This window comes from Haemaphysalis longicornis, unplaced genomic scaffold (genome assembly GCF_048455015.1).
Source record: "Haemaphysalis longicornis isolate Haplotype H1 unplaced genomic scaffold, Haemaphysalis longicornis Haplotype H1 scaffold_7, whole genome shotgun sequence".
Classification (NCBI taxonomy): Eukaryota; Metazoa; Arthropoda; class Arachnida; order Ixodida; family Ixodidae; genus Haemaphysalis; species Haemaphysalis longicornis.
The window spans coordinates 135392228-135404405 of NW_027526422.1; the positions used below are offsets into that span (position 1 = coordinate 135392228).

A 12178-nucleotide genomic window follows, 5' to 3' on the forward strand; every position below is an offset into this window, starting at 1 on the left:
AACACAAATGTATATTTATTGCTTCACAGGGCGCAGTAGAAGCTTCCCAAGGGGCTTATTTCTTTGCAACTTTGAGGTTGAAGCAGGTATTAAAGAGACACTGAAGGGAATTTCATTCTACTTTTATTTGCGTTGCCTAGAATGGCTCAAATAAACACACGTTTCCTCGTTGATCCAGTCGATAAAGCGATAATTATTTTTAAAGCCTCAAAAAAGAAAAATACCGCGCGACATTCGCTGCACCTGGGACAACAAACAGCAGTGATACGTATTTCCCTTGCGATGTAGTAGGACGATGTCCAAGATTAACCAGTTTCGGGTTCTGCCCCGCGCAACAACAGGCTTGACATCCGACGTTATCGTTGGTTGGGAATTCGAGATACCTCAGAAGTCGGCACACCGCGCATCTACCATGTTGTCGACCATAGAATGGGTCAGATAATCCTGCCAGCACCGCTTAAAATCGTAGCGTTCAGTAGCCTAGGCATGCGCAGTGGCTGAAGGCCCTTCACGACACCGGAGACGTTCACCTGAGAGTCGCTTTGTCCCCACCTTTGGAGATTTCCTGGCTCGCCCCTGTGTCGTAAGAAGTGTGTTCGCACCAGGCCGACAGTCGGTTGATTCGGCACTGTGCCATCAAGCAGTCGGTGCTTATTCAACACAACACCAACAATTGAACTCACCAGCGCGTCAGTGACAGCCTGCACGCATTCTATTATTTCGCTCGTGGAGCAATGAAACTTGCAGCGCACAATGACGTATGCCGTATAGAAAACATTACCTAAGTACGAAAAAATGAACCAAGAAATGTCCCATCAAGGATTAGAACTTAATATTTGCGACACACTGCAACTAGGTCGCGGGTTCGATTCCCGGCCGCGGCGGCTGCTTTTCTGATGGAGGCGAAAAGCAAAAACGCCCGTGTGTACGAGATTTCGGCACACGTTAAAGATCCCCAGGTGGTCAAAATTAATCCGGAGCCCTCCACTACGGCGCGCCTCATCGCCTGCGTTGCGTCGGCGCGTTAAACCCTACAATCACTCAATCAAAATCAATCACACTGCACCTAGTGCTTGCGACCACTAGCTCAGCCATATCCATAGCCTCACTGTAGGAGACGGAAACATAAAGAATATATCATAGTCTGTTTATCTTTGCTTTCAGCATTCCATCAGCTTAGATGACAATTTCTTTCCTCAGGCTTGTGCAGTGAGAGTTGCCCAAATTTCCATTGATAGATTATCGCGAGTGACTTCGTTCCTTAGGCACAAAAAGCGATTGCAATGTGTGGACCTGCTGCTGGCCGCTGCGCTAGTTCACCCTGCCGAAAAAGTGCTTCCCGTACCTCGCTTTTACGCTTTACAATAGAAGTTTCGGTTGATTTTAATTCTTTGTGACGTACATTATCTTCACTTACTCTTCTCCCGCCTTTGATTCACATAGAGGTTTTACTAGGGTACAAGTTGCACAGACATATGCAGCTTAGCGCTATCGCGAAGCGAATACAGCGAGGCGTCGCATGTGTGCTTGTGTGAAGCTACTTTGACTTCATCGACTTTACTAATCTTTATGCAGTCTACAAACTAAAAAAACCAGAGCCACATTCTTATGGTCACATTATATTGTAGGGGCGTCGACAGAGTCAGTAGGCCGTCCGCTGGCGGCCAGCCAATTGAATCTGGTTCTGTTCTCGACTTCATAAATTTACCGTGAATTCGCCATTTTTTTCTGCGTAAGCAAAACGTAAGCAATCTGTGACGTGTGCACAGATATAACGACATTAGCTCTAGTTTACCGGTTATCTTAAAAAGATAACAATTAAGCCTATAGATATTGCGCATACAAAATATGAAAACACTTGGAATGTATTATAAAAATTAGGAAAGCAGCCGAGGCTCGCAAGAGAAACACATTTCTTGAGGTTAGAATTGGAGTCAACCCTACAAGGCCATCAGGCAACGTTCATCCAAAAGCGAGCGAAAGGCGTATGTTATGCTAAAGAGCACCACACAATGTTTTTTGCCGTACTTATTCATTTCTTTCAATCGGTTTTAGTAACATAGTAGAGCTTCCTGCTTTGATGCAAGCATATTGTTGCGTTATCACCTACCAAGCTGTCCCCACCGCCAAGAGATCGTCTGCTCAATGTTGCAAATTTATGGCGTCTTTACAGATAGAAAGACGGCGGTGACCATTCGTTGTATGACACGGTAAGGACAGGGGAACGCTTCACTTGGTAACGGCGGAGCGTAGTCATGCCACCGGTTCACTCATTCGTCAAGCTCGAACTCAATCAGCCCAGTACTGAATAAAACAGTTAAATTTCTTCGTTATTTTTACCTTGAATCCGATCAAGTGACCCTCAGCTTACTAAGAGGAGTGTAAACAAATGCCATGCGTTTGGTTCTTTGTAATGGAGAGGCTTGTACTGGCCTGTTCTGTTGGTGTTACGCCAAACAAATAATGGCTATTATACTGACAAACATAAAAACAAGACTGGACGTTATTTGTATGGTCCGTTATCTCTGACTCGGAAACAGTCAGAACCATTATTTCTTTCGCTACAAAACAGTTCGTGCGAACCTGCGCCTGGTGGAAATTTACGGGACTTCCCGGCGCCTAATGTTGGCGAATTTTTTTTGCCCTCTTTGACGGCGACGGCACGCGCCATTTGCAAGCTGTTCTGTAACATCCCGTGACTTTCACGCACGCTGAAGTTGCCAATGTGTAGCGTAAGCATTCCCGCCAACTGTTTATATGCGGTCACGTCTTTTCAGCCGGTTACCAGGAAGGCGTGGCCTACAATCCATATTGTTGCTGAATAGCAATGGCTGGCCTACGTTGTCATGTCTGCTGCTTTTCCTCTCGATTTTCATTACAGGTCAGGCATTTTGCGCTCTCAGTAAGAAGAAATAAGGTGTACATAAAAACTGGGGCTTGTAAATGTCATGAAACGTCACAATGACGAAGGTACTCACACCCGATTAGTCAGGCAAAGCACGGGACCAAAACTGAAAGCCAATCAGACAAGGCGTCTGGAGAATCCACAGTTCACGGAAAATTCCTGGAATCAGTAATAGGACCCTCTGTTTCGGGATAGGTGTGCCGCACAGTTTGCGCAGCCAAGCCAAGCATGCAAGAGTAGGCGTCATACAAAACGTTATAGGAAATCGGCGACGAAAATGCAAAGAGGAAAACAAGCCCTTTTAAATGAATTTTTCCGCTAAATAAAATAGCATAACAATGCACCCAGACAGGTCAAAGCGTGGCCTATGTACTACAGATTTCAATTGGCGCAATTATTCTCACAATGTTTACAAATAACTTCTGTGTCCCTTTAAAGAAACACAAGGAGTCTTGACAAATAAGCCGCGTGACAAGTAAATGCAAGGAAGCGGCCGTGCCAAGGTCAACGCGCACGCACAAGAGAAAATGAAAGGCTGCCAACGCCCCTGGCTACAAGGCGAGGTTACACGCCTCGCCTCCTGATGGAACTGTTTATATCCCGTTAAAAATAAATGTAGAATACGTGTTGGTGCAGCCGTGTATTCTTGACCAGAGGGTATCTGTGTAGTCGATGGTTGTACGGAATGATGTCTAGTCGGCAAATGATAAAAATGACGAAACACACGTCATTGACCGAGCCAAAAATAAAAATAACCATGGCGTTTCGGTAACGCTGCATGCGGCTTTCGCGCAATTCCGTTGCGAACAAGGAAACAGTTGCGCTTCCGCAACGTCATTTTTTTGTTTTTGACTTGGGCAGCGTCCTGTTTTCCATATTTTCTATAAGGGTGGCATTCTAATGACGCCGCCGATTACTCATGATACGAGGGTTAACCATCGGCTAATTCTGGCTGCCGACTGGCGGAGTGAAATGCCACCATTTCAGACATATATGTATGCTGTCCACACTTGCATCAGGAAAACGGGGTGTGCTTTCAGCGAGTCGTTGAAATCACTGCACACGTTCTTTATCTTTTCGCTGGAGTTTCACAACACACTAGGTACCGAAAAAAAAAAATCAAAACTGAACAAAGCGTCGGTACGTGAGCCTACGACCGATATATTTCATACTTTCTCCCAACCCAACTCGCACAAATCAATATTCCCTCTGCAGACACAAAAGTGTGGCCCAAAGAACGCACACTCTTAAAAGCTCGTTAATTCTTAAAGCAGCCTCTGGGAACAATAAATTCTTTTCAAGACTGCCGTGTCTCACGAGTGATGATGGCATTCACGTATAGAGTGCACAGTGCCAAGGTGAGGTAGACCTGTATGTGTCCTTGCTCAACCGAAACATTCATATCTGCGGGGTGTATTGCCCTGTTTTACCATGCGGGAAGCTTTCGACAGCGCGCAACTGAATTTCTAATTGTTCCCCTCAATGATCGAAAACCACCTAATTCTTCTCTCATCGCTCTCTCTCCCTTTCGAGGCGTTCTTCTCCTATCGTTTCATTTCAATGGGCCTTTTTCGTATAAAAAGAGGGCGGACTGGTCCGGCAGTCACCAGTTGGACCACCGGCAGTTGGACCACCGAAGACGATGGTAAGCGTCTCTCATGTGGCCTCGGCCAGAGCCTTCGATGTTATGGTGCCTGCTCAAGATACCGTAATTGGGGTTGCCGACATCGGCGTGTTGTAAATTGCTGTATCTATTAGATAGAACTAAATTATGTAGAGCAACACAACGAAAATGTTCGTAAATGGGCTCTGAGCTTTTTCTAGGCCTATTCAAATTGATTGAAGTGAGTTTAGAGCAATTTAGAGACATGTGGTCCGGTTCCATCTTGTCGTAACATAACAATTTTTGTGCCTATAACAGCCAAAAAAATATAATCGCAATCCTCATTTGAGACTCTATAGAGGGCATAGCGCGATTTTATGAGTCCAACCAGCCGTCCTGTCGCCGATGCATTGCAGCGATTATATATAGTGGAAGCTCAACTAGCAGTTATTCTCGGTGAGATTAATTTGCAAGCTAGTTTCAAAATGGCCGGCAAAAAGTAGTTCTACACATGGGCTGGCTTCATACGGTTTAAATAAAAAAAAAGCTATTGCCAGCTACCTCACCGTAATATAGTAGTTTCGATATTGTAAACAAATCCAGAATGTTTTCAAACATACTCAAAAATTCAAAGCAATCTCCAAGTGATAACACTTCATCAAACAAAAATTTCGTAAGTGATTACGAGATGGTATTTTGGCGACTACAGAAACTCATTACTCGCCGACGCAATGTTCCAGATTTGTATCTAGGTTATGATGGCACAAATTAATTGGCTAACCGTGAAAGCCGGGCTAACTTTTCGTGATTACACTTAAATATTTTCGTAGCAGGGAAACTTGCTGCAGTTCTCTGCGATCATCATAACATGTTCCAAGTCGAGTGCGCTTACCCTCTCGCGAAGCCTCCACTAATAGCGCTTCTGTGTTGAAATGGCGCCAAATTAAGAGGACTTCCAGCAGCAGTCGTGCACAGAGCTGTCAGCGACATCTCTTCAATCATCCAATAAGTGAAAATTGTAGTGTAGCTTGGAAACGGAATAGCGACCCACAAGTTAATTTTTTACTATGCACCTGTCTCCCGCTCATCCGCTATAGATGGTATTCACAACAGTTTAGGGGGCAATTCCTTCTGTTGGCAACACTGAAAACTGTCATGACAGTGCCCACCATGTCTGCGCATACTTCCGCCTCTCACAAAAAAAAAGTCCTAGAATTCGTCGTCGGCACTGTTCTCCCCCATCCACGGCCGTGACATTGTGTGGTGATTCTCTACTTAATTGCCCTAGAGAGCTGCGCATCACCACCGGACAATGGGGCAGCGGTTGCCAGAAGAAACACGATGAGCGAAATGCCTACGCTGCAGCGCAGGTGACGGCGAATGCAGATATTAGAGTGTTTTAGCTAACTGTTTTCGACGGTCCGCTCCGGTATCGGCGGCACGCTCAGCGCAACCGGAGCCAATGCCGTTCGTGGCCAAGCGAGCCACGCATGCGCAATGGCGCTCCCGCTTGCTATCACAGCGGAGCGGACCGTCAAAAACGGTCAGCTAATACTCGCTATTGACACTGATGCGCCCGAAGCCTGCCCATGGCAGAGTCGTTCAATACAAAGCCAAATAATGCTTCCGGCGAAATTGTGAGGTTCCCGCGCATGCTGATGAGATACGGAGCCTACGTAACAGCGTAGCAACGAGCGCATTGGTAGGTTGGAGTCTAGCGACATCTCTAGGCGAGTGGCCGTAAGGCCGAGGTGGAAGCATTTGGCGATAGCTGGGAAATGTGTGGCCGATACAAAAAAACGGCAGGTGCCACAGAGCTGCCGTATTTTACATCTGCTTGGCAGCTGCAGCTGGCAATCACTTCACTCGTGATTTACGACATGTAGGCTGCAGGACACTGGGCGAAACAGTTGTTAACGTCGAGGTAAGGTTTCTGAGCGCTGTGGGATGGCCTCATGCGTTGCTAAGACGACACATATGGTTGCCAGCATGCGCACCGCACCAGTGAATACAACCTGCAGCAACCGATTGGGCAACACGGTCTGCGGTTTCAGCAGGCTTCCTGTTGGTTTAAGTATTGACGCTATGAAAAGCTCTCACAGCAGCTGTTCAAATTAAGTTAAAAAGTGCATGTGCTTTGCACGAAGGGTGTTTCCTCAATTAATATTTTGTTATCTTGCTTTACAGATCCGCGCCTGCATTGTCCTTGCTCTGGCCACCAGCGCCTTCGCTGGCTACACCGGCTTCGGTGGTTACGGCCTCGGCTACGGCCTCGGCTACGCCGGATACGGCCTGTCCCACTACGGCCTTGCCCATGGGATCGGCTACTCTGGTCTCGGACTCGGCTACAGCTATGCTCCTGTCGCCAGCTACGCCGTCGCTGCCCCAGCTGTAACTAAGACTGTGTCCACCTACCACGCTGCTCCAGCCGTGACCACCGTCCACCACGCCCCAGCTGTGGCCACCGTTGCTCACGCTGCCCCCGTCGCCACCTATGCCGTTGCCCCAGTTGCCACCTATGCTGCTGCCCCAGTTGCCACCTACCACGCTGCCCCAGTCGCCACCTACCACGCTGCTCCCGCGGTGACCCGCGTTGCCACTTACCACGCCGCCCCAGTCGCCACCTACGCCGCTGTGCACGCCGCCCCAGCTGTCGCCACCACCACTGTCCACCATGCCCCAGCTGTGGCCACCGTTGCCCACGCTGCCCCAGTCGTCGCCTCCTATGGCGTCACCCACGCTGCTCCAGTCTACGGCTACGGTGTCGGCACCCTCGGCTACGGTGTTGGCCACTACGGTTTCGGCTATGGTCTGGGATCCTACGGCCTGAACTATGGTTACGGCCTTGGCTCTCCCTTCAACTACGCCACCCTGCTCCGCAAGAAGAAGTGTAAGTACTTGACAAAACGTTTTTTCATTAAGCAGAGACCCTTATCACACTTCAGAGCTAAGAAAATAGCTACGTGGATTGGAGAACCAACTCGTGTGGAAGACATTCTGGTTCAAATTAAGCAAAGAAGATACGAATGGACGGGCACGTCATGCCCATAAGAGACAACACGTGGACCATTCGTTTAACGGAGTGGCTGCAGATAGACTGTAATAATAATGGGGTTGGGCAAGGACTCGATAGAGAAATGAAATACGGAGGTTCCGAGGCAAAGAGTGGGCTGGGCTGGTGCACAATAGGCGTGGCTCGCGACATTTCAGGCAGAACTCCGTCCTGTATTGGAGACAACCAGGCCGTCGCTGCTGCTGCTGCTGATGATGATACACCCAAAAGGTGAAGAAATGAATCATTGGGCTGTATACTTGAGTGAAAGAATCTTGACTATGACATAACATGATGATTGCTTCGTTACTTTAATGAATCGGGATAGAGGACGGCCTTAATTATCAACGTGCAATACTGAGCAAAATTTGAAAAAATGGTATAATGGATTTGGGGGGATTATTTGCAATATCAGGGTTGTAAAAATATGCCTTTGGAATGAATCACGCATTGGTAGGGGTATCGGTACGGTGTAAATTATTACGGGACATAACTTGCGCTTTGGTGTGAGCACAACGTTAGTAGGATTTTTACGTAAAGATGTTGTTTTCAAGGAGGAGGCGATGTATTGTGTCATAGAGTTCGAATTCTCACCCTTCATCATTGCTGCCTCGTTTCAGAAACGTGCCGAAGAAGCGCCACCGCATCTATCGTCTAGGACATCTAACAAATTTAGTCAGCGCATTGTCTGGTGTGTTCTCGCGAAAACACTGGATAAATGCGCCAATAAAATACAAAATCATTCCCCTTCCTACGTGTTTCAAGACTTTTTGGTTGTTTCACACGATCCAATGGTGTTAGTACTCAGAAAAAATTTAATGCCCTTCTATTCTGTGAATAAGGATGACTAGTGGAGCTGGGATGAAAACGCCCGAAGCAAACACATAGTCAAAGCTCCTGTGATGATATAGTTGTCGTTGCGGGTAATTTCTGCATTTTTTCAAGATACATACATTAGATTGAGATGTACATTTTATTTACTAGAAATTTAGTCTGCCGCAAGGTTACAGTTTGTTGAGGCGACTTTGAAATTGAAATTTGTTTATTGTGAAGCTTCCACAGGTACAAAATAGAAACAACAACGTCTGGGTCTTTTGTCTATGCGACTCTTTGCGACGTTGTCTAAGGACTTTTGTCTTTCTGACTCAAATTGGACGCTTGGCTTCCGCTTCCCACTCTCGAAACTCGGGATTTGGGCGTTGTAGGTACCTTGCGTTCGATGGCGAGCTCCATCAGCCATTCTCGCGTGTAGAGTGGATGAGGCGACAGGACACGCGCTGGAGATATAGCGCTGCTTCTCCAGCGCGCGCTCTGATTGGGCCGCTTCTATGTCGTTGAGAATGGGGCATCCTCTGGCGGTGGGTTAGGAAACCTGGCCGTGCGTGACACGGCAGTACAGATGACACGGCTCTAAATAATGTCAATGAGGCCGTGCTTATGTCAAGGTCGCGTGGTGCAGGCAGCTGGGCGACATAATATCGTATGCAAGCCTTAAACTGGAGTGCTGTGCCCCACTCATGCCAGTGACAGTGAAATAGTGTGTGTACAGTCCTTCCGTATGCATGCTCTGTGCGATTACGTGTGTTCATAAATAAACAAAATACAGCAGCAGGAGCACCACTTGGCCGAGGTTGACATCCATTAATTCCACAGGGAATGTCAAACGTATGTTTTACGCAATGCTGATTCCGATAGCTTCAGGGACAACGTGAATCGATCACTATAAGGTAACACCTAAGCTCTTACATTTTGTCCATATCTGTGACGGCCCAGCGCAAATCTTGAGTGATGACACCGATTGTTGGCATCTTAACTGTGAGAACATCAGTATCTCATTGAGTGCGTTCTTCAGCAAAGTGAAGGAAAGAACGCACGAATGCTACGTTTTATAGTCAAAACATATCCCTGCCAACCCCGGGATGCGTTCATTGCTAATTTTTACTGGCACGAAGATACATTTAGCATAAGGGTGTTACTAAACTTTGGTTCGTTGAAGATCGTGGTTGGTGTCGCCGTGGATGGGTGAAAGTAGCCGGTGACGCTGACGCAGGCGGTAGATGATGAAGAAAAAGTCTATTTACACTTATTTACAGAGCAGACGATGAAGCATAACATAAGACAAGGAAAACTGGATTAAAATTAAAAGGCGCCGCAGCGCACAAAGAGTGGTATCGCGGCGCGATCCCTGATGGGGGCCCGGAAACCAAAAAGGGTGCCAAACCGCCGCACGGTTGGCGAGAAGTTCGTGGGGCTGTGGCGCCCAGAAACCACCACGGGAGCAAGTCTTGGTGCGACCGCTATGGGCCGCAGCTCCGAACAAACTCGTCTAAGCATGCGCGAGCAGGGCGCGAGCAATGCCGCCTCCCCCACAGCAGCGCACATGCCAATAAGGGTTTTGACCTCCGCTCCCTCCCTGCCCGTCCCCGAAGGTCAAGATGAAAGGAAAGCCTCCCCCGACGCCGCATAAAAGCCGCCGGCGAGGCCCAACAAAGGGTTGCGACTCGCTGGCGTCGGCGGAGGCCGCCCAACATTCCTCCACCGGATGGGGAGACCCAGCAAGGCCACGAGAAGGGAGGGGGGGTCATCGTCAAGACAGGGGTCATCGGCGCAGTCATCATTACAGTGTTCATGAAGGCGAACGATGTACAGACAAACAAACAACTTTCGAACTACTAGTCGTTTTAGACTAGTAGTTCGACTATAACCACTGCTTAGCGTAACAAAAACTTTTGGGAATGACGGAGAAAAGCAGGTACTAACTTAGAATTTTCTACGAGTGGGGCGACGAGTAGAAGCAGCCCAATGTGACATTACTATGCAAGGATACTAATGCAAATGTTAAGGACACCCAACGTTCACGATAAAGGCGCGCGGCCCTACAAAAAAATATGGAATAAAGTTCATCTAACAGATACGACGGTCATATACACCAATCATAACTTGGTAAAAAAGAAACTTAATCAAATGGGCTTGCCAGCTGAACGAGTCCATGGGCAAGTTCACAAGTGGGGACCGCTTTGTGAGCTCGGGCTCAGGAGAGGCAACTGTTTGGCCACAACCTCCAGGCACAGGTGACAGTAGCCAGCGGCAACACGGGGAAGTGGCATGGAGCGGTTAGTTGAATATTTCCACAGAAAAGATTTTCTCTCGCCAAAAGTGTAAGCGACACACGAGCAGTCAAGAAAACCTCGGAAGCAAAGGGGAGGATGTGGTAGGTAATTGAAACAGATAAAGAATTTGGAAAGAAAGAAAGAAAGTTGAGGAAAAATGCCCGCCGGGTGGGATCCGAACCCACGACCTCCAGAATACCGGTCTGGTGCGATAACCACTACGCTACCAGCGGGGCTATTTTCCCCCTCCACTTTCTGGGGTATTTATGTCAATGTAATTTTTTCCTGTCCTTGGGGTTGTAGCCAGCGCCACTCCGACTTCTCCGGCTGGTCCGTAGAACTCCCAGAGGTCCGCACTAAAACGAAGGCGGTGAACCGCACAAGTTTACAAGTTTTTTCGTAAATTTGACATCCACGCCAGGACTATGGTTCCAACAGACCTCCCAAGAGCGAATGCGGGAACGCAGGTGTGGTGGTACGACTGTGGCGGATTCACTCCCAATAAAGCTGTCGTACTGATGGGTAGGAAGGGCAGTTGGGTGTAGGGCAAGTTGGACGCTAGAGGATGCCATGTATGTAGTTGTTGGGACTTCCTCTTTGTCATCCCTTGTAGCAGACGACGCTAATCTTTATCATTTCATGCTGCTTTTCACGAGCAGCCGCATGCTCTCGTGGCTGCGTCGGCTCGCTCCACTTCTTCTTCTAGATTCCATTAAAGCCTCATCCTCTTCAGACGTGTCGCTCCGCTTTCTGAGTATCGCGCCGCAGCTGGAGGACCCAGAGGTCCAACACATGGTGCCGAAAACCCGGGACTTCTAGACGACGCCAAGCCCATCGACGCACGGAGCCGCGAAAGCTCAGAAAAAGACGCGGCGCCTGCGATCTTGGCGAGTTCCCAGCTGCGTGCGACCGAATGGAACGACAGCTTCGACGACGACGCAGCCTACGGGCGCAACTTGATGGCCTTCTAACGGAAGCGGAAGGCCACATAAGTGGAAACAGAGGGGCGACGGCAGGAGCGGTGAGTGTACTGCTCGAACGAATCAATGCATTTTATGGCCAGATAGAGAAGTTGGACGAGGCGATCTTTGAAGAGACACCGGAGGACCTAGTAGACAGCGAGACGACAGACGCGGGACAATACCGCGACAAGGTTGTAAGCGCTACCGCGAACCTTCGTCTCAAGCTGCAAGAATCTCGGTCTTCAACGCCACGTCCGACGACCGTCCACCCATCACCGACTGGCAAATGCAAGCTTCCTCAGCTAGAGCTCCTCAAATTTGACGGGAACCGCAGATCGTGGCAGCGATTCTGGACGCAGTTTTCGGCAGCCATCCACAACAACGACGAGCTCAGCACGGCTGACAAGTTCAACTACTTGAGCAGCCTCGTGACTGGAGCAGCTGCATCGGCCATATCTGGACTGCAAGCGACCGAAGAGTACTACAAGGACGCCATCGAAATATTGAAGAAGCGCTTCGGAGATGACCGCATCATTGTGCAAGATC

General features: G+C 48.4%; 1 protein-coding gene across 1 annotated transcript in view; it reads left to right on the plus strand.

Moving 5' to 3' along the window:
• The window catches only part of LOC144146549 (uncharacterized), a 35188-nt gene extending 26878 nt beyond the window's left edge, over window positions 1-8310 (plus strand). The window contains exons 3-5 of the mRNA XM_077678493.1: window positions 4509-4550; window positions 6696-7398; window positions 8181-8310. Coding sequence (XP_077534619.1) covers window positions 4509-4550; window positions 6696-7398; window positions 8181-8182 — 747 coding nt within the window. The 3' untranslated portion in view covers window positions 8183-8310. The remainder of the gene's footprint in view (window positions 1-4508; window positions 4551-6695; window positions 7399-8180) is intronic.
• The last annotated feature ends 3868 nt before the right edge of the window (window positions 8311-12178 follow it).